This window comes from Pelobates fuscus, chromosome 9, assembly GCF_036172605.1.
Source record: "Pelobates fuscus isolate aPelFus1 chromosome 9, aPelFus1.pri, whole genome shotgun sequence".
In the NCBI taxonomy this organism is placed as follows: Eukaryota; Metazoa; Chordata; class Amphibia; order Anura; family Pelobatidae; genus Pelobates; species Pelobates fuscus.
The window spans coordinates 105,044,710-105,070,898 of NC_086325.1; the positions used below are offsets into that span (position 1 = coordinate 105,044,710).

Genomic DNA, 26,189 nt, shown 5'->3' on the forward strand with positions numbered 1-26,189 from the left:
GGTCGGAGTGTGGTACATGGCTTGGAGAAAGTGGGTGAGTTCTTGTGGGAATTTGAATTTGCGAAGGACTTCGAATAGGTAGGGCCATAGAAGGCGGTCAAAGGCCTTCTCGGCATCTAGGGAGAGTATGGCGGTCGGGAGGCGTTTATGGTTGGCTTACCAAATTAGGTCTATGACCCGTCTGGTGTTGTCTTGTGCTTGTCTGTGGGGGATGAAGCCTACTTGGTCTGGGTTGATGAGTTTCGGCAGGAGGGGATTAATGAACTGGTCTTTTTAATGAAATTTTTATAACATAAATTTTTATAACATATATATTTGCATATAACCATTCATATCCATTAATTTTTATATAATTTTAATATATTATTTTTTTCCAATCTTTTTTACATCTATCCTAACTCTGCTTTTATATATATATACATATATATATATGATCTTTCAGTCTTTTAATGTATTTTATTGCACCAATATATGTATATATGTTCTTTTATTCTCTTTAGTTCTATTTGTATAATCTATACTAATGCATCTTTATATGTTGTCCAATCTCAATTCAGATCTATAAAGAAACTGTCTAATATGACTATATTTGGATGTAAAATATATTTTATATATTTTTTTTCCCTTATCACAAATACATATGATATACATCCATTCAGATTATGTCCAATACGTTATATCCCCTTATGAACTGTATAATTTTTTGGTTATTTAATACACACTTTGTTGTTACTACCACTATTGCCATTTATATAACTAGTATTATGTTTAAATATAATTATGATTCTGGTAGTTTTTGTGACACTAATATATATTTTTGTCTTATGCCAATTATAAACATGACAGTTATGCCATCACAGAGAAGGGCTAAATGCCCATTCTCTGTGTGTTCCAATTTAATTCAGCTGCCATGACGCTTGGAACGCAACGCACGCTGTTCTCTGAGCGTTGCGTGCGTTCCATCTGAGCACAATAGCATCACCCTATTCGGATTAATCACGCCAAATCATTTTTCTGACATGACGCGTGTACCACGTCACTTCTTGTGCAACGCGAGTACCGCGTCACTACCAATGCGACATGTCCGTTCCAGCCGAAAAACCTGGAAATAGGAAGTAGCACACCATCAATGGATTATCCAATCTAAAAGCATATATAAACGGATCCTTGAGGAAGATATACCACACTTCTGAAGAAGCCCTACCAGGCGAAACGCGTTAAGTGGACTTTTATTTCCTACCTGTTATGATTTTCTACATGTTTGTTATATATTAAAGTATACTTTTTATAGATTACTTTTATATTCAACCATTTTATTTACTTCCTGGATCCTGCACATCCTTGGTGGGGATTATACCACCCAAGCTGTTTACACTAGAGCAGGCTTTATGCTCTAGCAATTGTAAGTACATTACTATTTATTTTTTTCAATTATCAGTACTTACTTCACCATTTGCTGCTATATTTCCTTTCACCATATAAACTACGCATATTGCACTTTGGAAACATCTGGATTTACCATAACCACATATCCTGAGACGGGGATTGTACCGTCCAAGCGCATCACAGCCGAGCTCTGTTATAGCTCATCTAAATGTGAGTGGACTGTGTATAGTTATATTTCACTACTTTTTGGATTGATTTACTGTATTGCACTATTACCTTTTTGTTTATTTTTATTTTGAGGTTACCACCTATTCTGGATACATTTGCAATATATATGTTACCAACTATTCTGGATACATTTGCAAAACATATGTATGTATATTTTTGTATATATTAATCTCTAGGCGCGGTATACACCCCCTCTTTTTTCCATTCTTGTTATCCACTTACAAGGTCTTGGGAAGCCTTGTCTTGTATACTGCAGCCTGTTCACCATTCACAATAGTGAGCACCTATTACTCTCTTTTTCTTTTAAAGTAAACACCCTATATAATTATAACAAACAAACCTCTCAAATCACATCAACTTTCATTTGACTTAAGTTACATATTCATAAAGTTCAAAGAGGACTTGGCACCAAAGAATAACATTGGTGTAATCCAGTCAAGATACATAGAACTAGGGCAGAGCTGGCCCCACAATTTTCATTGGTCTTGGTGGTCAATTAGGTCAGATTTTTAGTATTACACTAGACCTGGTCTTCTCAGCCCAACTGTGTATCTAGTGACCCCTTGGAAATCATGGTCCAGGGAACTCTCTTATATGCTAAAGTCATATTTGTTCAACAGAGTGGCCAAAATGTGAAGACATTCCATGGACATACAGATGTCATCCAGTGCAGTGCTTTCTCAACGACTGGATCAAGCATTGTAAGTGTTCAAACTCAAACTTGACTGTCCTAATGTGATGATCTGAATGAGTGGCTAATGGCAGCATGTTTATGTAACAGTGTGCCAACAGTAACAGTTCACATATGTGGCATTAATTAGACCAAGCTTTGTATTTTTGTTAGATATTGCTTTTTTATTCAAAGTAGGTGTCCATGATTTTAGTAAAATTGAGGAAAGTGGATGAAACATATTTGATATATATTTTGTATGTAGTCTTTCCGTTGCTTCTTATCTGTGCCCATATTTATTCACTTGTTTTCACCAAAATATTTCCTACTGCACTTCTTCCATAACTTTATTTTTATGCTACACTTTTTTTGGGGGGGGGGGTCTGTTTTTTTTTTATAAACAGATGTGCAAAACTGGTCCTTTTCATTCTGATATTTTGTTCCACCACTGTGAGTTCTGGGTTTTCTGAAATTTGTAAGAGGCTTTCACATTCTTCATTTTATAGAAAAACTTTTTTCAGTGTAAGATTGCGAAAAAAAAAATATTTTTAAAGTAATCAATGCTAAAACCAACAGGAAAAATATGCAAACAAGAGAAATAGATAATAATTATTTTGACACACTGCATAAAAGCTGAAAAAGGGGCATCACTGAATAAAGGATGGAGCTCCAGGGCTAGAGTTCACTCTTGCGAGATCTGGAGCGGTGCCGTGGTAACCACGGCAATGCTCCATGCTCGCGAGAGTAGGACCTAGAGGAGCTGCAGGCTGAGCTCCCAAGTCCTCTCTCCCTCCCTCTCTCCTTCTCTCCCCTGCCGGCTGCCAACACATTGCCTGAGGACTGGGGAGGGAGATCACTGATTCGTGAAGGCACATTGCAGGGCTGGCGCTTGGACAGTGCCAGCCCTGCATTAGGCGGCAGGGAAAAGCCTTGGGGGGGTGCATCTGCCCCATTGCCCCCCCCTCCGGATCTGCCAATGCGTAGAACATATGTGTAACAAACGCTGGTATAGTAGCTATTCATTCATTTATTTTCTCCCAAACTGCCTGAGCCTGAGTGATTATAGCTGCAGTTCGGGTGTTGAGTTGAACGATTCTCCAAATGAATGACAGTCTCCCAAGTGTATTCTCCCAGTAAAGTAGACAGGTACCCAAACATCAGCCGAAACTAGATGAAGGGTGTAACAGGAATGATTTTAATGGGTGCCACACTGGCTTTTATGCAAGTCCCCATGCAGGGGGCACTCCCACATAGAACTTGTGGAGGACAGGGACACAAAGTTTACAACCAATAATAATACAGTGACAAAGTGTGACACTCCCAATACAAACAGATAATTCCCTCCTCTACCTTTGAGATAATTGAGTCAGATTAAGTTCTAACTCAATTATCCCCAGGCAGAAAAAAAACACAATTTTCATAAAACTTGAAAAGTACCCCAAAACACATAAAATCACCATAGATGTTATATCACCTGATAGCCCTGATTTGGGTGACCAAAAATCACCCAGATCAGTTCAGGGGTTTTCGAATTTTATGGAAGTCCAATTTTGACCGACAGCACACGAGGCTCCTGCCCAGAAACAGTTCCATGAGTTAAGGTTGTGCGGCCGGTCTATTTCGACAAGTCTTAAAAACGAATAAATGTACGAACGGCACTCCCTGGCTCATAGTAGCGATTGTTCCCTTGGGGAAACTACCGAACAGCGCTCTCCTGGCTGTTCAGGAAAAGGAAGCAGGCGTTCGTACAGTTGGACCAGTGTTCGGGAAGTCGAGTGTCCGATTTTAGTTCCAGACACTTGACGACCAAGTCCTGCTACCTCCTTTTGTGCGAACAAGATGGCCACTGTTTTCTCCTGAATGTGGCGTTCGACTATACGAACAGCGACCACACATGGAGAGCGCTTTATTGACTGTTCTCTTTGAAGATAATGAGCCAGGAGGGTGGTCGGTGTTTAGTTGTTACAGCTACATAATGGAAAAAAGTCAAATAACTGAAATAACACTGTAGTTTCTTTACAATGTTTTCTATCTTGGTAATAATGGCTTTTGTTCCCTCTTTAGGTAGGCCTGTTTGACAATTCTAGCTCCACAGCCCTAGTCTTGTGATATCAGCAATTTACTGTATCGCTTTAATCTATGAATGACAAATTGTTCTTGCTAACAAGAATGCATGCCCTATTATTATACTATATGACCTAGGTTTTCTTAACTTTATTTTACATGGGCAGCTATAACATGTATATACTGGTAATAGATATACATTATGGTATCTAGTCCTAGTAGTGCATACCTTAGCACTAATATCTGTAGCTTTCACTTTAAATGAACATGTCAATTGGCAATCTTAACCTTCGCAATTTTATTTGCTTGTTTTTGTTATTGGTGTTAACTGGAATATTAGCCCAGATTGTTTATTGGCGCTCCCCACCTGATCACAGATACTGGGTGGATGTTGAACCGTTCCTCATGGGCTTAGACCTCCCCCAATTTTAAATGTGACTCCCCAAAGAGCACATGGCCTTTAAGGACTACGTGTCCAGCAACTCTAATCCCCATTAACATCTGGGACTAGGCAGCACCAAAACTTTCTCTTAGCAAATTTCCCTCCCCAATGACACCGGTACTCTGTAACAGGGCTTTCTCACTTGGAATGCAGGCCAGGGACTTTAGAGAGATTGAACACTCAGGTCTCCAAAGATATGTTCACTTATATATAGACAATGCCATAGTTACATCCGATAGGCTCAAAGAGCTCTGACAACAAGAGATTATTTCCGCTACCTACAACTGTGCAATTTCGCGACCACGAAGGAGGTGAGGGCAACTGCGTCCTACCCACTAATATTCTTTGAGAGATCATGCTTCCAAGAGAAGCTACCAAAAGGATTGATCACTCTCCTCTGCAACTACCTTAGTGAGAAATCTAATGATTTGGGGTGCCTTGATGATCCCCCAGAATTCTGCCAAATTGCATAATCCACAAGCCGGTCGCCTACGGGACCTCCAAAGGTATTGAATCAAGCAATAATGTGTGAGTGTATGTCAGTCATAGTGTGAGTATGTGTGTCATGGTGTGTATATGTGTATGTGTATGTCTGTCATTGAATATGTGTGTCTGTATGTTATTGTATGCGTGTGTATGTCTGTCTGTCATGGTGTGCATGTGTGCATGAATTTATGTCTATCAGTGTATGTGTTTGTCTGTCAGTGTATGTGTTTGTCTGTCATTGTGTGTGTTTGTCTGTCATGGTGTGTGTCATGGTATCTGTGTGCCTGTGTTATGGTATGTGTGTGTCATGGTGTGTGTTTAGGTGACCAGACCCCTTTCCGTTCGCAAGGGAATGGTGGTTTTACTCACTTTTTATTTTATTTTTTTACGCCGTGCAAGTCTTCCCTCAACTGGCCCTGCCTCTAAATTATCAAGCTTGATGATCTTAGTCAATCCAATGTTTTCCCATAGGATTGGCTGCAAAACGCTGCACCAATCAGCATCTCCTCATCTCTATGGGGAATGTGGAGAAGCTGAATGTAGGTGCTGCACATTGTGCAGAACTGACACAGGAAGCACCTCTAGTCTAAGTGACGGTCACTAGGAAGCAATGTAAACACTGCCTTTTTTTCTGAAAATGCAGTGTTTACATTAAAAAGTCTGCAGGGACAGGCTATAGACACCAGAACTACTACATTAAACTGTAGTGGTCCTGGTGACTATAGTGTCCCTTTAAGAATTTGGCACCTTTATATTCAACAGCAAGAATTGTATTTTTGTTGTTGAATATAAAGCTTTGTAAGTTTAAAAAAAAAAAAATCTGGCTGCTAACTTTTTTTTTTAACTGGCTCCTAGATTCAAAGCAAATTTGTCAAGCCCTGCTTTAGCACATTATTCAGGTGGTATACCACCCCTGTGAAACAATACTATATAAAACAGAGCCCCACTGACCCCTGCTGGCGCTCCTGTGGTGAGAGAGGAAACAATATACATATGTGGTGGTAATGCCCCACCATCCAAAATTAGTGGAGCAGAGTAGTAAATTTAAGCCCCCAGATTCTGCAAAAACAATTAGACCTAGACTCCCGACCTACAGATTAAACAGGAGGCAGTGGCGTACATACCAGGGTCGCAGCTGTGACGGGGCCCAGCCCACTAAGGGGCCCGGCCGCCCTGTGAGCCGGTATGCATGCCAGTGTGGCCAGCCTCTTCTCCTGGGGGGCCCAGGAGCTGGCCCTGGTGTCACCGGGCGGGCGGGCAGGCAAGCTGGCGGGCGCGCGAGGGAGCATTCAAAGTGCTCCCTCACGCGCCCGCTAGCCTGCCCGCTGACCGGCCGCCCAGCAACACCACTGGACCCCAGGGAATCCACTCAGCACTCCCAAAGGTAGGGTGGCTGGGGGATTTTTTTTTTTTTAAACGTATGTGTGTGTGTGTTAGTGCGTGTGTGTGTTAGTGTTAGAGTGTGTCAGTGTGTTAGTGTGTCTGCTACTGAGTGTCAGTGAGTGTGTTTGTTTGTCTGTTATTGAATGTGTCTGCTAGTGAGTGTCATTAAGTGTGTTAGTGTGTGTGTTTGTTACTGAGTGTGTTTGTGTGTGTCTGTTAGTGAGTCTGTTTGATGTCTGTTAGTGAGTGTGTGTCAGTGAGAGTGTATGTTTTGTAAGTGAGTGTGTATGTGTGTGTCTGTCAGTATGTATGTATGTCGCTGAGTGTGTCTCTGTCAGTAAATGTGTGTGTCTGTTAGCTAGTGTGTATGCGTCTGTTCGTGAGAGTGTGTGTATGTGTCTTCAGCACTTACCTTTCTCCAGCGCGGGACTCCCTTGGCGCTGGGGATCCCTCCGCCTCTCAGCTCCGAATGCGAATGCGCGGCAAGAGCCGCACGCTCATTCAAACCGCCCATAGGAAAGCATTACTCAATGCTTTCCTATGGACGTTCAGGGTCTTCTCACTGTGATTTTTACAGTGAGAATCGCGGAAGTTCCTCTAGCGGCTGTCAATGAGACAGCCACTAGAGGCTGGATTAACCCTCAGTGAAACATGTATGTTTTCAGCTGCAGGGTTAAAACTAGAGGGACCTGGCACCCAGACCACTTCATTGAGCTCATGTGATCTGGGTGTCTGTAGTGGTCCTTTAAGTGTGTGTGCATCTGCATGCACTGGTGTACATACCGCGGTCGCAGGGGTCGCAGCCCTGCGACCAGGTGCCTGCCGCCATGTGTTGCGGCCCCGGCCTGCGCAGAGTATGTGCGGGGGGCCCACAGATCAATTTTCGCACCGGGGCCCCAATGGGTCGTGTGTACGCCACTGCGAACGAGGGAGGGGATATTGGAAAATCTGATAACCTGCTGTATAGTATCAGTAGGGGCCTCTCTGCATCTTCAGTGTCCAGACTCCAGGATTAATTCTGCCAGTGCAGTGCCTCTGTCTTTCCAACTCTGATCTCCTACAGAGTCCTGCTCCACGATTCCCAGTTTCAGACAGTTCCCTCACTGACACCACTAGTCCCCAATGCCCTACCACTAGTCCACACAGGGCCGGCCTTAGGGGTGTGCGAGCTGTGCGGCCGCACAGGGCGCCATGGTGCAGGGGGCATGTCTGTTAGCCGCAATGCTAACAAGGCATTTGCCTTGGGCGGCATTTTCCAGGGGGCGGCAAAAAAAGCCGCCCCCAAATGCCCAAGGCAAATGTCTTGTTAGCCTTGCTGCTAACAGACATGCCGGGCTGCTGGGCGGTCGTGCGGCTGGCGAGGGAGCACTTCCTCTGAGCTGTATGCTCAGCTCCCTCGCGCGCCGCAGAGTGAGGCTGGGGGCCGGAATATGACGTCATATTCCGGCTCCCAGCCTCACTCTGCGGCGCGCGAGGGAGCTGAGCAAACAGCTCAGAGGAAGTGCTCCCTCGCCAGCCGCCCGCCCGCCCAGCCCAGCAGCCACTGGACCACTAGGGAGGAAGAGACCCCCCCCCCCAAGCATTCCCAAAGGTAAGGAGGCTGGGGGGGTGTCTAAATAAATTTAAAAAAATGTGTTAATGTGGGTGAGTGTGTGTGTGTCTGTTAGTGTGTGTGTGTGTGTGTGTGTGTGTGTGTGTGTGTTAGTGTGTGTCTGTGTCTGTTAGTGTGTGTGTGTGTGTGTGTGTGTGTGTGTATGTTAGTGTGTGTCTGTGTATGTTAGTGTGTGTCTGTGTCTGTTAGTGTGTGTGTGTATGTTAGTGTGTGTCTGTGTATGTTATTGTGTGTCTGTGTATGTTAGTGTGTGTCTGTGTATGTTAGTGTGTGTCTGTTAGTGTGTGTGTGGCTGTTAGTGTGTGTGTGTCTGTTAGTGTGTGTCTGTGAGTGTGTTTGTCTGTTAGTGAGTGTGTGTGTCTGACTGTGTGTGTGTGGCTGTCTGCCTGTGTGTGTGTGACTGTTTGCCTATGTTAGTGTGTGTGTGTGTGTGTGTGTGTGTGACTGTCTGCGCGTGTGTGTGTGACTGTCTACGCGCGTGTGTGTGTGTGTGTGACTGTCTGCCAGTGTGTGTGTGTGTGTGTGTGTGACTGTCTGCCAGTGTGTGTGTGTGTGTGTGTGTCTGTCTGTGTGTGACTGTGTGTGTGTGGCTGTCTGACAGTGTGTGTTTGACTGTTTGTCTGTGTGTGTGTGTGTGGCTGTTTGCCTCTGTGTGTTTGGCTGTCTGCCTGTGTGTTTGTGTGTGGCTGTGTGTGTGGCTGTCTGCCTGTGTGTGTGTGTGTGTGTGTGTGTGACAGGGTGTGTGGGAAGGGGTAAGGAGTGGGGGAGGGGGGAGGGGGGGCGCTGTGAAGATTTTTTGCACAGGGCGCCCAAATGCCTAAGGCCGGCCCTGAGTCCACACCACTGTTTTGTTCTTCACTGAAATTCAAGCACTCTGAGATCATTTATAAGAGATGTTTCTAACTAAAGTTCCAGTGCTCCACAATCACTTGCTGTGCTGGAATTTCAGCGATTGGCACCACCCCATAGTGAGAAATCAGTGACATTTTGACATGTTAAGTGATTGCCGAGTTCAAGCACTTCAGTGATGAACATCTGAGAGCTGTGCATAGCTTGCCATTTTAGAGATGTTTTGACCCAGTCATCTAGCCATCACTACTTGTAGTTGCTTATTTATTGTGGAAAAAGATAATAGAAATGCACCATGCAATAAACAAAATAATATACAAGGAAAATAAATCCATTTAAAGGCAAAACAAATAACGGGGGGACATCACTAAGAAAGAAACTACGCCTTTCATGTCAAACAGAAGTCACTTCTTTGGCAAATCTAGACATTTCACTATTTGGCCCTTGTCAAAGTCACTAAAATCTTTTTTCGCTTGCCCACTTTTCTTGGTTTCAATGTTGTGGTTGATCGGTGTATGCTTAAGCACCTGGAACTCTATGGACATCAGAATTTATGTTTTTGAGTGAACTTATCCAAAGTTCTATCGATTTATGCAGTACTCAACAGTACTACAAAAGCTTTTAAAGCTATTTTTAGGGACATTGTAAATAAATATTATTTATGTAAGTAAACTGTTTTGCTGTCCTTTTCTTGCACAGTGTCAGATTGATTTTCTCTGTAAATCAATGATGTATACCTGCAGTTTCTAGATCACCTGAGAATCTCCATCTCTTCTTCTTTATATTGCACATGGATTGTGTTTGTTAAAGGAGATTTACATACAATTTTAGGAAGTGTATGAGAGTTATATAGGTAGTTTATATGATGGCTTGCAAAGTTTTCCACTTGTTTCCTTTGTATTTATCGAAGGTCAGGAAAACAAAAAAATAAATAAAAAACCTACAAATCATCAAATATTTTTTGTCGCTTTCTTGCAGGCCACTGGATCTTGGGATTACACAGTTCGGCTGTGGAATTTACAAAGTGATGGACCAGTCAGAATACTGAAAGGACACAGGGGCAATGTTAGCTGTGTGTGTTTCTCTGTGTCTGGGATGCTGGTAAGATAACATACCCCATCTTAGACAATTCATTATTAAAACACAGGCCTGAAAACAGATTATTTCACAATACATTTATTTACAGTCAGGAACAAGGTCCAGTATAGACTGTTATACCATAAATATTGTTTTACATATACACAACAAAAAATAGAGGGTGTCATATTATTTCCCAATTTAAAGAACAACTGTCATTTCTCTGGAATTTAAACCATTAATAAAACATTTACAGGGACACTATAGTCACCAGAGCAACTACAGCCTAATGTAGTTGTTCAGGTGAATATAGTCAGTCTTTTTTACATTGCAGCCTAGGAACACCTCTAGTGGCCATTCTTTAGACGGCTTCTAGAGGTGCTTCCTGAGTCAGTGTTGTGGATTGGGAACCTGCACTGTGCAGGAAATAAGGTATGTTTTCTTACCTTTTAACGCACCTAAATGGTGGTTTTACCACTAAAGGGTCAAGAATACAAGTCTGACAGAAGCAAAGACACCATATTACCATTTATAAACAGCCATCCACACTAAAGGTTTTTGCCCTAATGAGTTTTGGTTAGTGCAATGCTCCATTGAGTTCTTTTACACAGTAGATGTTCTCAGGCTTATGTTTACATAAATTAATTGTAAAACCTATAAACCTAAGGCAGTGGTTCTTAATGTTCTTTTGGTATAGGTCTAAATCAGTGGTGTATTTTGGATTTATGCTGCCCTAGGCACGACTAAATTCGGGAACCCCCAAATCTAAATTTGACCCCCCAATTCGTGTCAAGGCCACTTTTTTGACTGACAGACACATGCCCTCATTGATACATGCACTGATATACACTCACTGACAGATACACAGTCATTGGCACACACTGTTTAACCAACACACACTCACTGACAGACACACACTCTCAGATACACATAAAACGACATACACACACTGACACACACTCACAGGCACACCCATTCTCACTGAAAGACACACACACTTTCACTCACTCACAGACACACACACACTGACAGCTACACTCACTCACTCACTCACTCTTTCACTCACTCACAGTAAGGTGGACAGCCCCAGAACACAAGGCATTTGTCTGGGAACTTGGGGTGGCATTTTTTGGCGCCCCCCTGAAAGTGCCACCCTAGGCAAATGCCTTGTTTGCCTTGTGGTAAATACATCCTTGGCTTCTGTGCTATAGAAACGTGAACATTGATTATTATATAATTTATTTACAGACTGAATAGGTTTATTCATGGATTAAAAAATGAGAATTCAAAGTGATTTGCAAATGTAAGTTCAAAATACCCCAAGTGAAAAAGTTAGCTTCAATTTGGCTACTTTAACCTTACATTTGAAATTCACTTTGCATTCATCTTGAATTCTCTCTTTAGTGAATAAACCCAACATTCTTTTATTGTCCAATGTTGGGAATCTTCTGTGTGTGTGTGTGTATATATATATATATTAAAAGGCCATTAGGCCTGTATTTGTGGGAGGAGTTATGTCCCCTACTTAAACTCTGAGCCCCTACTCACCTCTGCCGTTCACGCTGATTGACTCACCATAGCAACCAGCACTTCCGGTCCAAGATTCCCGCCAAAAAGTTTCAGTCACTGCAGTGTCCACTGCCTCCGACCTCTGGTCCTTCCACGCGGCTTCTCCTCAGACGCGGTACCCGGCTTCCGCTCACGCAACCGGCACCTACACGTAAGCACCACATGGGAAATAACGTTCTATTATTTCCCCCGTTTGGGCCTAAAAACGCGGGGATAGGCTCCCTTTTTATTATCAATTACCCTTTCGTTGATTCTTCTGTTCGTGCAGTAAATCAGTCGACCGCTGCCTGCATAATTCATTTGTTACGTTTCATCCATTCGTGCGGAAAATTAGTCGACCGCTGCCTGTCTTATGCATTCGTTTAGTTCTTACGTTCGTACAGTTAAATAGTCGACCAGTCTGCCTGTATAGTGCATGTCAAATCCTCATACATTCGGTAGTAAATTACTATACCGTTCGTACATACGAACGGTCTAAACACTTGGCTTAGCAGTCACCATTTCGTCTCTCATGTCATTCGTATGGTTTCTAAGAGGTCTTTCACCACTTTGTTCACTTAGTCTTTCAGGTAAAGCAGTTAAATCATTTAAATAATTTGTTAACATATTCACATGGTCTCTATGCTGCTGCCTGTTTTCACTTAAGTCCTCTCTTAATTTTAAAGAACCAATCACTGTGTCACCCCCACTCCAATTATTCAATAGTTACTAACCAACAGGTCACAGCACTGGCATAGCCATAGTGCCACTTCTCTATGCCACCACCATACACGTATTCAAACGTTACTTTCTCGTAGTATTTGTCCACACGGTTCTCTACCTCGTTTTGCCACTGTCACGTACCTTGTACATACTATTGGCATGCGCAAGACCCACCAGCATCTATCTTACCCTTAGGATACCTTGGCCGGATTACCTTGGTAATACTCATTACTCATCCCTACTCATCTACGAAACATTGCATCACACATTAAGCCTGAAGACAAATCCTTAAGGTTAGTATCCACGTGTTTCACGTTCACCTGTTAAGAGACAAGCCCCACCAGGGCTAGAGAACTGGTGCACAGGGATAGGTGCGGACCTTAGCAACCCAAAGTAAAATATATCGGTCCCGTGAGGTGTACACCCCACTTCACCACAGAGATTCGCCCAATGGCCCAAATCATAGTTAGCCGCCTCGCTCGCCCTTCTTTAGGGCTACAGTCAGGGTTTCACAGGTCACGGCCACACGCATTTGAATCTTTTACTGTAAACGAGAGGCCAACATCCCGCCACTACGTATAGTGGCCACGAATCCCCCCGGTCCAAATCATAGGTAGAGACTCTCACCGCCACTTGGCATTAGCAGGGCCTCACCTGTCACTGCTGTAGTTCAGTTTTTCGCCTCTGCACTAGTCAGCAAGCCAGTTCTGCGAAGGTCTTGATCTTCCTCCCCCTCATCTCTAATAATTCTTGTTCCTTTTTTCAGGAATCTATCCCTATCGATAACCTGCCCTTGCAAGACGTACTTAGCAATCCAGCCAGGCCTGGGTCCCCAGAAGTATCCCTCATCCCCTCTACCCACCGGTTCCTGAGATCATGGACTATTCCGAAACTATCGGCAGAACTAAGGCACAGGGGCATCCCTTTCGCAGCCACAGCCATAAAGGCCGAGCTCTATAGACTGCTGACAGCTCAAGCCAGTGATCCTAGGCCCGACACAAGCTCCTCAGACGCAACTCAGGAAACCTTGTCAGCCATCCTGGCTAACCTCCAGACCCTGAATCAAAGGCTGTCTAAGGTGGAATCAGACATCGGGACTCCAGGTGACCTACCAGGCCCTTCAGGTTCTCCCCTGGTAATCCCTAACCTGTCGAGTAGCACTAGGAAGGAACTCCAATCTTTATTGGGGTCCCTTAACTTCGCTATGCAGATCATTCCTCAGGGCAGATCATTCGCCTCTAGGCTGCTGTGTCTCCTACATGGGGTGCCTGACACCGGTACTATTACCTCAAACGCACTGAGTGGAATGGAGTCTCACTGTTCATTCCCCGCTATCCGATCAATCTCCAACAATTTACACCGATGCAGCAGCACACACCAGATTCGCCGCAATTTTTGGCAACCACTGATTTAGGGACAACTGGCCCACAAAGACGGCTGCCTTGCCGGCTTTTAGAGAAATGTCCGCCTTGTTTGAGATTTTCCCCATCGTGGCAGCCGCTTATACCTGGGGTCATCTATGGACCGGCAAGGCAGTCAAATGCTACTCTGACAATTCAGCAGCCTGCGATATCATTAACAAGGGTCGGTCCTCCTCGTTAACCATCACGAGGTTGGTACGCAAGCTGACTTGGCTAGCAGCAACGGCTCAGTTACACCTTGTCTGTGAACACATCCCTGGCATTCGTAACACAGCTGCTGACGCTCTTTCCTGCTCTCATTTTCAGGTGTTCTTCCAGCCACTCCCTACCGCCCACAACCTACCATCCAGGATACCATCATTCCACAAGTTAATTATGGACTCACCGCACTACTACGTCATACACAATCATTCACGCACCACGCACTCTCAACCAACACCACTACCACTTACGCCAGGGCATTGACCATTTTCCACAAGTTCTCTGCTGGATTCCACGTACAAGGCGATTTCTCCATTAAAACCATGGTGGCTTTTGCCTTCTTCTGTCACTTACACCTTAAATTATCGCACAACACCATTAAGCTTTATCTCACCGGGGTGTAGCACCACGTTCTCACCAACTTTCCCAATCACACACCTTTACTTGCCTCGTATCCAATCAAGCATATCCTTAACAGTATTCATAAAGTCACAGGCGCCCTACAACTAGCAGACTGCCTATTGATGGGCCCATATTCAGACAATTCAGCAACCTCTTAGATGATTCCCCTTTTGATTCTCAGACAAATTCAGTTATGAAAGCCACCATATTCAATGCCTTCTATGGCTTTCTTAGACCTAGAGAATTCACTGTCATCCGCCAGTCAGATGCCACCTTAAGTTTTAAGTTTTCTCACCTAACGAAAGTCAATGACCACTACGTCCTTTCATTACTAACGTCCAAAACAAACCACACCAATCATCCCACTACTATTACTCTTTTCCCTACCGGGCATGCCTGGTGCCCAGTTAAAGTACTTGAAACATTCCTAAGTTCTCACCACATGCACTCACCTAACACTCCACGACTACTACTACTCCATGGGCACCCTCTCCCCACAGCCAAGTTCACATCTCACATCAGAAAGGTTAGGCTTCAACCACGCTTCCTTCTCCGGTCATCCTTCCGGATAGGAGCAGTTTCATCAGCATCTAGCTCTAACACACCAGTCCACATCATCAAGAGACTGGGTCGTTACCTATATCCCACGACCGGAGAAAGAACCAAGACAAGCTTTCAAATGTCTAGCATTATAAGACGCAATAAAGTGTTTTTTTTTTTGCCCTCTTTTATTACAGGCCTACTCGTTCATTGGTTTCGGCTCACTTCAACCAACAAGGCATCTTCTAATATATTCCATAACCAATTAAATTCCGAGCACAAGTTAAAAGGCCATTTGGCCTGTATTTGTGGGAGGAGTTATGTCCCCTACTTAAACTCTGAGCCCCTACTCACCTCTGCAGTTCAGGATGATTAACCCCACCCACCTGCAGCCATCACTCATTACATAATCATCAGCTTAGTAGGCCCTCTTTTATTACAGGCCTACTCGTTCGTTGGTTTTGGCACACCTCAGCCAACTATGCATCTTCTAATATATTCCATAACCAATTAAATTCCGAGCACAAATCTATATATATATTTGTATGTTGTCTGTAAACCTTGAACCAAGATTTAATGTATACTTGTAGAGGGATTTTTTTGAGATATGAAAACAATTATTTATTCATACCATGAGCTATTCAAATGAAGGGGTATCCACTAAACTGTGAACTGTAGTGAATAATATTGCCAGTTCTGTTTAAACTAAAAAAAATTGTAACGGAGCTCCCTGTACCCCTGGCTGGGTATCTCCGCCAAGGACCGCTTCCTAGCTGGAACAGGGGACAAACCGCAGCACTTCTGCCCACAGTCGCTGTGGCTTGACTGGGGCCCTGGAACTGCTCCTTCCTGGAGCCGAATGCGGAATTAGCTCAAGTCCTTACAAAGACTTTCCCCGTAGAATCCCCTGCAAGCTGAAACAGCAGACACATGAGTAAATCTTTTTTCCCTCCAATAACAGGACGACACACAGTTTTGGAGTGTAAGCTGGAATGGATTTTAATGGAGGCACAGAGGCCTTGTATGCAAGTTTCACAACAAGGATGACACCCAGGTGGACCTTGTTGGGCACAGGGACACAAAGGGAATAAACCAATAAAAACAGTCATACAGTGAGACACTCCCATACACAAACAATAGAATCCCTCATCTGTGCTTGGCAAATAGAATCAGGGAACTGTACTAATCTAACCCAATTATCCCCAAGCACAGAAAAACATACAATTTTATGAAACCCCACAAAGTACCTTTAAAATACATAAAACCCCATAAAAGTTATATCCCCTGTTAGCCCGATCTGGGTGAATAACATATCCAAAATTCACCAAGATCGGTTCAGAAATGTCCTGAAAGTCATAGTTTTGACCGACCGTGCACATGTTCCTATGCCCAAAATAGTTCCAGGGAAATCAGTGATAAGTCGGTCAAGTTCGGTAGTCTTTTACAGGTTTCCCTGCAGGGCCCATAGTCTGTGGGCAGGAGGCTGGCAAGCAGGCTTCTCCAGGAGCTCGTGGCAAAGTCGGGTAAAAAGGGGAGTTTGCCACAAAAATGTTGTTCAACTACATTATGCATGCATGTGTCAGAATATAGGGTTTATTTTAAAGAACTTATGGTACTCTGTGATGGGACTCTGTCCAAGCAATGCCATTGATATTGGAATGGTAACAGTCATGTTTCTATTGCTTCATTAGGCCTCTGGATCATGGGACAAGACCATTCGTGTTTGGAATACAAACAAGGGATCTCTCATCTTTCTATTAAAGGGACACTGTGGATGGTTGAGGAGTTTGTCCTTCTCTCGAGATGGTATCCTGCTGGCCTCCACAGGCCATGATAAAATGGTAATAACAAAGAGCATGTAAAATGTGTAGACTTGATGAACAATGAATAAACTATAATTTCGGAAATGCTCTGTTTTATAGAGATAAAACAAATAATAGCACTCATGGTGAATGGGTAGGCAACTGTCAGCACTTCAGATGTTGTGGACTACATCTCCAATAATGCTTTTACAGCCATAAAGGTGGCAAAGCATCAAGGGAGTTGTAGTCCACAGTCCGAATGATAGAGGAGAAATGACTGCTTTTAGAACAAAAGGAAACAATTGTGGAATAGCGTTAAATGATACACCTAGTTTTTGTGTGTGTTTTTTTTTTTTTTTTATACGAGTGTATTCTCTTTTAATAAAGCAATTCAGTGAACTAGGTAGTGGGCTTTGTATTGTGTAATTCCCATGTTAGAATAGAGAACATGAACTTTCAGCTCTAATAAATATTGAGTGTCCAAGAAAGTGTCTAAAGCACACACTCAAAATTCAGAGAACTGCTCTAAATTCTGCAAGAAGTTGCCTCAACATTTTATTTCTTACATAAGGAATACTGGAATTTACATATATGCATGCTTTGTATATATTTTAATCAACATTAGATTATGTGTGATATCAAAGAACAATATGACAGGATACTGCAATACGTGGCTATTACCAAATACAAAGAAATGGATGATATAATGTTTATGACTTCACATATGTTCTGTCCATGGATGCTGAAAACGCTTTTGAGAAGATCAATTGGTCAGCCTGTGTCAAATAATCATAATACCCTAGGATTAAGTCTGAGAACATGGGAATGGACGAATGATTGGCAATATAACAACACCTCTGCATTTATCTTCTGTTTCCTCATATGAATCCAATCACCTCATTACCAGCCATAATTGGCAATATCTAATCCTACATAATAGCATCCTAAGAAGCCTTAGCAAATCATATTCTACCAGAGCTAAAAAAAAAAAAACCAAAAAAAAACAGTATGGTCCTAAACAGGTGTGGGGCTAAAAGAATTTAAAAGATCATTTTTAGATTTGTATTTAGTGTCTCTTTAAGGCAATGCATATATGAACATATATAAATACATTTTTCCAAGCAGGAATAGATTGAAATGAAGACGTGTGTAGTGCTGAAGTAACCAATTGTTCAGGCAACATACTTATATCTTCGTGTAATAAATGCGGAATGTTAGGTTTTATTATATAAGAACGGGTTATTCAAATGTTATTCTGAAATTCTTCCCCTTCCCCCCCAGTGATCCAGTGAGTAACCAGTGATCTGAAAACTCACTTAGGTAAAAATTAGGCAAAATCTATTTTGTGAGGGTATTTATGCAATATCAAGACCTGGGGGTCACCATCGTCTGACATCGGGATTTCTCCCTAAAATGTCTCCAATTACCCATTTCTCAGATTACCTCAAACATCTAGAGCAGGCTTCCCCAAACACAGGTCCTTTAAGACATTACTGAACTACAACTCCCATGATTCTATGAATGAAATACATAGGCTGAGAATCATGTGCATTGTAGTTCAGCAACATCCGGAGGGCTGGAGTTTGGGGAAGCCTGATCCAGTGCTTAGTCAAGATTCCTCCAGACATTACAAGACAAAAATTAAATGTACCCTGAGAAGAGATTGATCAATATACATGCTAACAATATGTAGCAACATTATACAAGTTAATTATGGAGGAGAAAGACCAGGTTAGTGTAGACCAGGCTAATCAAACTGACTCCCCAGAGGTTTCTGAACTACAACTTGATGGATTCTCCAGCCATCCATTGCATTTAAACAATTCTGGAAGTTGCATACCATTTATACCCAGAAGCACAGAGTTTGAGATCCCTGGTGTAGACATATCAAATAAATAAAAACTTTACATGAAAATATTACTTAATATTTAAAAAAAAAAAATCAATTATTTATTTTATATCATTTAGGTAAGGCTTTGGGACTGTGAGAAAGGAAAATGCATCAAAATCTTAAAGGTAAGAAAATGTAGAAATTATGTGGTTAACCTAAAAAATAAATAAAAAAAATACACTGAATTATTTGCTATACCAGGAGCTGTATGGAGTTGACAAGTGAATTTCACATTTTAGGCTAAACTGCAAAAGGGTTCCAAATTGGTTATTTTGGCCTGAAATGTACCATTACCTGAACAATTCCGGGCTTCATAATAGCATTTACATAAAATTCTGGCATGTAAATTTATAATTCAATAACACTATAAGTGACACAGCAGTAACATCACTGCTCAAGCCAAATGATGTCAAACAGTTGTCAGCTTATTATAGGTATACAGATTTGATCTATGGTATTATTTTATTACTTATATAGCGCCATCAGATTCTGTAGCACTGTACAATTGTACTGGAAAAAGCCCCAGCAATGTGTAACTAGCAGGAGAAACCAGCTCCCAGCCAATCATCACCACTGAGGCTGGATGAAAGTGACGATAATGTGAAGTGGTCATAGTGCTTGGATTAATCCTTTACCTATTATAGATAACCATGGCTTCTTAAAGGACCACTCTAGGCACCCAGACCACTTCAGCTTAATGAGGTGGTCTGGGTGCCATGTCCTTCTAGGGTTAACCCATTTTTTCATAAACATAGCAGTTTCAGAGAAACTGCTATGCTTGTGAATGAGTTAAGCCTTCCCCCTATGTCCTCTAGTGGCTGTCTCATTGACAGCCGCTAGAGGCGCTTGCGTGCTTCTCACTGTGATTTTCACAGTGAGAGCACGCCAGCGTCCATAGGAAAGCATTGAGAATGCTTTCCTATGTGACCGGCTGAATGCGCGCGCAGCTCTTGCCGCGCGTGCGCATTCAGCCGACGGGGAGAAGAAGCGGATCGGAGGCGGAACGGAGGAGGAGAGCAGGAGATCTCTCCGCCCAGCGCTGGAAAAAGGTAAGTTTTTACCCCTTTCCCGAGCCAGGCGGGAGTGGGTCCCTGAGGGTGGGGGCACCCTCAGGGCACTCTAGTGCCAGGAAAACGAGTATGTTTTCCTGGCACTAGAGTGGTCCTTTAAAGTAGAAACTGAGCCCATGTTTTTCTGGCCACTAAATTCAAATAGAAAGTGATTTACCTGCAAAATTCAGAAGTATATAACCATGAAGCTTAAAAGTCCTGTTAACAGTATTTTTCTTTCCTTTCCTTTAGAGAATGATTGACATGGTACACACATGCTCATTTTCACCAAGTGGGACTCTCATCTTAGCTGGATCTGCAGGACTTTACCAAAGTTAAAATGAATATAAAGTCAGCTGCTTTATTAAGGGAACACGTGAAAACCCATGGAAAATGACCGTCCCAGCCACTTCGTGGATTAGGACACCAAATTACATAGTTACATAGTTATCTTATGTCTTAATACAATAAAGCTAGTTTCTGCTGTCAGGTTACATTGTTGAGTCAGGAGCTATTTTCACTTTTCCTTAAAATATTTATATAGTACTTTTTGAAATTGGGTGTGTGCCCTTGTTATGATTCTGTTTTTGCATGGGTGAGGAGTACCTGAAATCAAACCTTTGAAGAACAGAATTTAAATGTGGGAGGGGGAGACAAACCACAACAACTTGGTGGGATCATCTGCTTGAACAGAGCTCGTAGACTGCTTCACATGCAGAAGTACATAAAAGAAAGACTTAGCGTGGTCAATAGCATAGCTGTGTGCATACCTCTAATAAGGAAGTATTTTAGTGGAGTGAAGGGGTGTGGCTAAAGAGGCAGACTTCTGGTGTAGCATACTGCACAATATGTAAATCTATATATTTATTTACATAATGAGGCCAATACCCATCTAATGCATTACAATTGTATTGGTACCTAGAGTATCCCTTTCAATAGCATTGAAATAAATTACTCTCAAGCATACAGGAATAAGCAAACATTGTAATGTCCATAAAATCGAAATTTTTGTAAGAAGCAAGTCTCTTTGGAAATAGAAGTGTTTAGACTTTAGCTGGGAGCAAGCGATATACCAATTGACAAAATAATGTCTTTATATGCCTGGGAACAATTTAGACTTGTTTATCATATTCCCTGTTCAGACTAGTAATTTTCCCATTGCTTGTTCAAATGTTGCCATGTTTTTCTTCTCATGTCATATGCCACAGGTCATAGGTTTAGATCGCATGGTTGGAAGAACCCTTGAGAGAAGCAAATAAAGGCATTGCATTTATTTTAGTTTTCATACAGGAGAAAAGCCCACAGACCAAAATCTCTTATGTTTTTATTGGTTAAGTACCCTAATAAAGCATTAAATTTTATCAACGCAACACATGGTGTTACCCTTTTTCTGCACTCCTCCTTAGCTCTTTGATTTGGCCTGCTTGTGGACACTTCCCCACACAGGGCAAACCTCCATGACACTAAACAAGTCAGCGTGCCAGTGTCTGAACAGAGTGAAGTCATGTCACTCCATAGCCAGTGCCAGCTAGTGAGTTGCATACGCAATCGCAACTGTGGGCTGGAAGTTGTTTTAGATATAACAGTTACCCTTTAAACCACTCTCAAAGCACACACCAACACAGAGTGAATAGACAAAAAAAATTTTTTAATCAGAGCATGAGTGACTTATGCCTTAACTGCAAATTTGCGCACCGCGTAAAGACGGTCTTTTCTTTGCTGTTTTCTTGTCCGTAGGGATTCTTCGTGCTTGTTCAGCCTACGTCTGAGAGCCCTAGTCTTCTTTGGCCTCAAATCCAAAGGCTTGTACTTCTTTCCCTGTTATAATGTGAAAGGGAAATAAATAAATGTAAAACTATTGCTCAAAACCAGTGTTGGATGCACCAGGTTACCTGCAAGGCCTACAAATATTACCTAAAAACCCGTTCATTCCTGATATAATCATAAAACGAAGTGCACCTGTAAGGTGCGGATAGACTTCTTAATCAACCATCTGTTGTCACCTCATGCTACCCTATTTGTGATGTGCTCTGAGCAAGTGGTAGCCAACTCTGCACAGTGCTCCCATAGTCACTAGTATTCTAACCATTTAACATCAACAGGTTTGTGAATAGAAGGTTTCGTAAATGCACTATGGACAGATATGGCTAGCCATTGCACTTACTGCATATTATGTGTGTGACTAAAGGAAATTGTATGAGTAAGTGGGAAAGAGAAATTAAGTTACACACTTATTAATGCTGTATCAGAATATCAAACAAGTGTATAGAAGGCTACAATAACACAAAGTTACAGTGGAAGCAAAATCTGCCATCTAAAAACAGCAGCTCAACTTTCAGTGACAGCACATTCTACAAAGAACACCATATTTAACTTGAATCTTGGCTAAAAGAGCATTTAAAATATTCTAGACACCAGATTTTATTTCTCGCCACCCTTACGTCAAGGGATTCTCCCCCCTTTTTAATTACTGGTATTTATAAAATCGCCAACAGATTCCGCAGCACTGTACAATTAGTGGTGGACGTACAACATACACAGACAAATACAAAAAGGTAGTGAGGGCCCTGTCTGTATGCCGATATCTAGCAATCAGTTTAAGATTATTAAAACGATATATTTGCATCCATGTTTTCGCAGCATAATACACCCCACACTATATCAACCCCAGATTAAAGTATAGGAATTTGAAATCTCCAACTCCTTGTTTGAGTGAAGTATACAGACCACAGTTACACACCGCTATGCACAGCAAGAGACCTTTTTAAGTGCAAGGTAAAGTAATTGGATCTAAAAATTGGCCATCTGTATATACCAGACTACAACTGCTGAGAAACGGTGTGTGTGCGCGCGAATGTGTGTGTGTGTGTGTGTGTGTAAAGGCATGGATCTGCAAATATATAATACAGACTTAAGATTCAGGTGGAACAAGAATTTTAATATTTGTTCTATTAAGACCACATACAAAACAAGGTCAAGGGGAAAATTGTTAACTCTAATGTGCTTCTCATTACAGCCATCTAAGGTGGAATTAAGTCGACATTTGGCTAAAGCACAAATTTAATCATGAAATAACAGACAACCCATTATGAAAATAAACATTTTATAATCTGGTAGATCAGATTACTATGACCACTGCACTTTGTACAGAAGTGTCAGCATACAGATCAAGATTTCAAAAACAATTCTATATAAAAAGGTTAAATTTATGCAGGTTCTTTGACTTTTACAAGCTAGATTATTATTATTTTAAAGCTGCTGCACATGGCTAATCGTAAAATACAATAGATGTTGTAATTGGGCAAATTTTACACTGCAACCGGAATTTTTTTTATAAAAAGATCCTAAATTTGTAGATGTCAATATAAGACAGAAAAAGTGAGGTGGTGATTAAGCAGAGTTCAGACACAGATGCATATGTACAACAAGCAACTAGCACTGGCTTACCTTGTAAAACTTCCTCAGATTTTCCTTTTGTGTCTGGTTGATCACAGTCAGGACTCTAGCAATGGATTTGCGGACAACACGGCTGAAAGAAAAAACAAAAATAAAGATCAGAAATGTGTCACCATAAAATGTGTTGGAGAACTGTAAAACAGGTAAATCATGTTCCTCCAAGCCTGTTATAGGGCATTAATGCATAAGAGCCAAATCAGAGAAGATTTCTGAACCTATAAACCAGAAATGGGCTGCGAGAATGCATGCACAATTTTATCTAAATAATTGTCAGCATTCCTTTATTTCCAATTACAAGTAACTAATTACAAAACAAGACAGTGACACTATCAAAATTCTGGCAATTTAATTCTCAAGTACAAAGTATAGAATTTGCATTCACACTCAACGTGCGCACAAATGTTTTGTGGATGTCAAAATCCCTTCAAACATTAGTAAAGAACAGACACCTTTCCAAAGTCCAAGGTAATACTTCCAAACTTACACGAATAATGCTGTGGTACATATTTAATAATGTAATATTAAAACTGATTTGATGAGAATAATTTCCATTATCTACTCACATGTACAATGCTCATTAAAATAGAAAATAAAGTGACAAAGTGAATGTTTATGGGAAAGTATAAAATGTAATTTCCAGGCTCTGTCTAACTGAGTGGAAGGCAAGATGATGCAGCAATCGGTTTTGGATTGTTAGCAAAAAACTGAAGGTTTCGCACTAGGATTCATCAGATACAGAATGTCCTTTTATGGGGTTACTCCAAGCGCCATCGCCACTTCAATGATTTGAAGTGGTTATGGTTCTTTGAGCTTGTAAGTGCTGAATTTTGCTAGGAGTTTCGGCTGCTGGAGATGTAACTCCGGAATAAGAGTTCTATGCAGCTAATGTAATTTCTGTGAAAATGTTCATGCAGTGTTCTGATCATTGGGTGAGAGTAGTCAGCTGATGCTCTCAGCAGCATTTCAGAAGCTGGAAGCATGTCACCAGAGACACGAAGCCCAGCAGGGACCCAGGTAAGAGGGCAAACTATTCATCATAAATGGTTTTCCCCATTAAGGTGGAACTGGACAAAGGTACTTTTGGAATCAACCACTATACTAGAAGAGAGACTTCACAAATGTTATTTTGGACACAAGTTTGTTAGGGTTTAAAAGCAACATGAGCACCAGAGCACCCTTTTGACCAAATACTCACATCTTTGACAGCTTGGAAGCAGCACCTCCAGTCACCTTGGCTACTCTGAGCTGGGAAAGTTCAACTTTTAAGTCATCCAGCTGTTTCAGCAGCTCCTCCTTTTTCTTACCGCGCAGGTCTCGGGCCTTGATCTTTGCCTGAAACAATACGTTTCAATCAGTATAAGATCCAGTTATATAAAGTGGAAAAACAAGCAGCACTAATTTTGAAAGCCAAGAAAGCAGCAGCTTAGGTTCTACAGACTACTTATAAATCTAAGATCTTAAAATGCATGCTTGGTTTAATGCACGGTAGGCAACCTTTGGCACTCCAGGTGTTGTGGACCACATCTCCCATAATGCTCTTACAGCCATAATACTAGCAAAGTATCAAGTGATTTGTAGTCCACTACATCTTGAGTGCTGAAGGTTGAAGACCTCTGTTTAGTGAATAACTGATACTTTATATGGGGAATCTGAAACAAACGATTGCGTCACAAATATAAGCCATCATCTCTTATCCCCCCTCACAAGTCAAAACTCAATCTTTATCAGAAAACAGGCCTTGAATCTACACAATAAAGTCACTGCTTTATTCAAGCATACCTCATTTTTTCATAATATGCAAGGAGACATGTATTAATTTAGCTTTTTGTCCTTTACAGACATTTTCCTTCCACTAACTGTACTTTTACTGTTGTTGAGACTGAGGAGGAAATGCTTTTTACACATTAAGCACAAGCAGCCACAATGTAAAAATGACATACAAGACAACAAGGATAATACAATGTGTGAACACACAACAAAAATACTTCTTATAGAGCAGGTACAAAAAGTATTCACTTTAACCCATTAAGGACCAAACTCCTGGAATAAAATGGAATAATGAGATGCCACACATGTTATGTGTCCTTAAGGGGTTAAGCAGTATTTTTTTTTTTACTGTGTTTACACATTAGTGTATTAAATTATCCTTGTTGCTTTGCGTGTCTTTTATCCAAGGTGACGGGGAAACACATACATCATCATACACACTATATACTTGTAGGAAGCGCTTAGACATTTTTATTATTATTTACAATGTAATGCTCTCTCTGACACTGGCTATTCAGCCCAGGTCATTCTTACTGACTGGCTGCACTGCGCCCATGTGAGCGCTGCTATGGGATAAAGAGCTACAATGTAACATGTGGCAGGGTAGCCATCTCAGGCCGCCATCTCAGGCCGCCATGGCCCGGCTTACACAGAGGCCTCGGACGGGTAAGGAGGGGAGCGAAACATTTACTCTATCCACCAATATAACTGCACGCAAATCACAAATAATGGGCACAGCGTGTCCCCCATACTCTCTGGCCCTCAGCAGAGGTGGTAACGTGGCGTGTATTGGCAAGATTAGGTAGGATGGCGATAGATTGCACGGGAGAGGAAAGCTTTACTCACCATTTTCACCGCTGGCTGCTAGAGGAAAGGGAGGGGTCAGCCGTCTACTGAGCTCTTCCGGGTAACGGCCGCTACCAAGGGAAGAAAATAGAGGGGGAATAGTGGCAGTGTTCGTTTAACCTGCTGCTGACGTGGTACAGTCCGAGAGCAGGTTTATAAAGGAACCTGGTTCTCAGAATTGATTTGTGAATAAAATATTGTTTCTTTTGCAAGTATTTATGTTGGGCTGAGCACTGTGTAATCATTTTAAAAGACAAGAAGGCAACAAAAATCATTAACTCAGAGCATCATATGAATAAATAATGGACACATATGTCTGAAATTAAACAGCCGAATTATTAAGGAT

At 41.8% G+C, this 26,189-nt stretch overlaps 2 protein-coding genes across 2 annotated transcripts in view; one reads left to right on the plus strand and one right to left on the minus strand.

Annotated features, from left to right (window-relative positions):
- WDR38 (WD repeat domain 38) overlaps positions 1 to 20,136 on the plus strand; it is a 63,679-nt gene extending 43,543 nt beyond the window's left edge. Inside the window, exons 5-9 of the mRNA XM_063431045.1 lie at positions 2,235 to 2,315; positions 10,099 to 10,221; positions 16,724 to 16,873; positions 18,803 to 18,850; positions 20,027 to 20,136. Coding sequence (XP_063287115.1) covers positions 2,235 to 2,315; positions 10,099 to 10,221; positions 16,724 to 16,873; positions 18,803 to 18,850; positions 20,027 to 20,113 — 489 coding nt within the window. The 3' untranslated portion in view covers positions 20,114 to 20,136. The remainder of the gene's footprint in view (positions 1 to 2,234; positions 2,316 to 10,098; positions 10,222 to 16,723; positions 16,874 to 18,802; positions 18,851 to 20,026) is intronic.
- A 602-nt stretch (positions 20,137 to 20,738) lies between these two features.
- Positions 20,739 to 25,914, minus strand: RPL35 (ribosomal protein L35). Its single transcript, XM_063431046.1, has 4 exons — positions 25,844 to 25,914; positions 24,426 to 24,562; positions 23,222 to 23,303; positions 20,739 to 21,592 (listed from the first exon to the last, which is right to left on the minus strand). The coding sequence occupies exons 1-4, from the start codon at positions 25,844 to 25,846 to the stop codon at positions 21,443 to 21,445; spliced, it is 372 nt and encodes a 123-aa protein (XP_063287116.1). The 5' UTR covers positions 25,847 to 25,914; the 3' UTR covers positions 20,739 to 21,442.
- Positions 25,915 to 26,189: the final 275 nt, after the last annotated feature.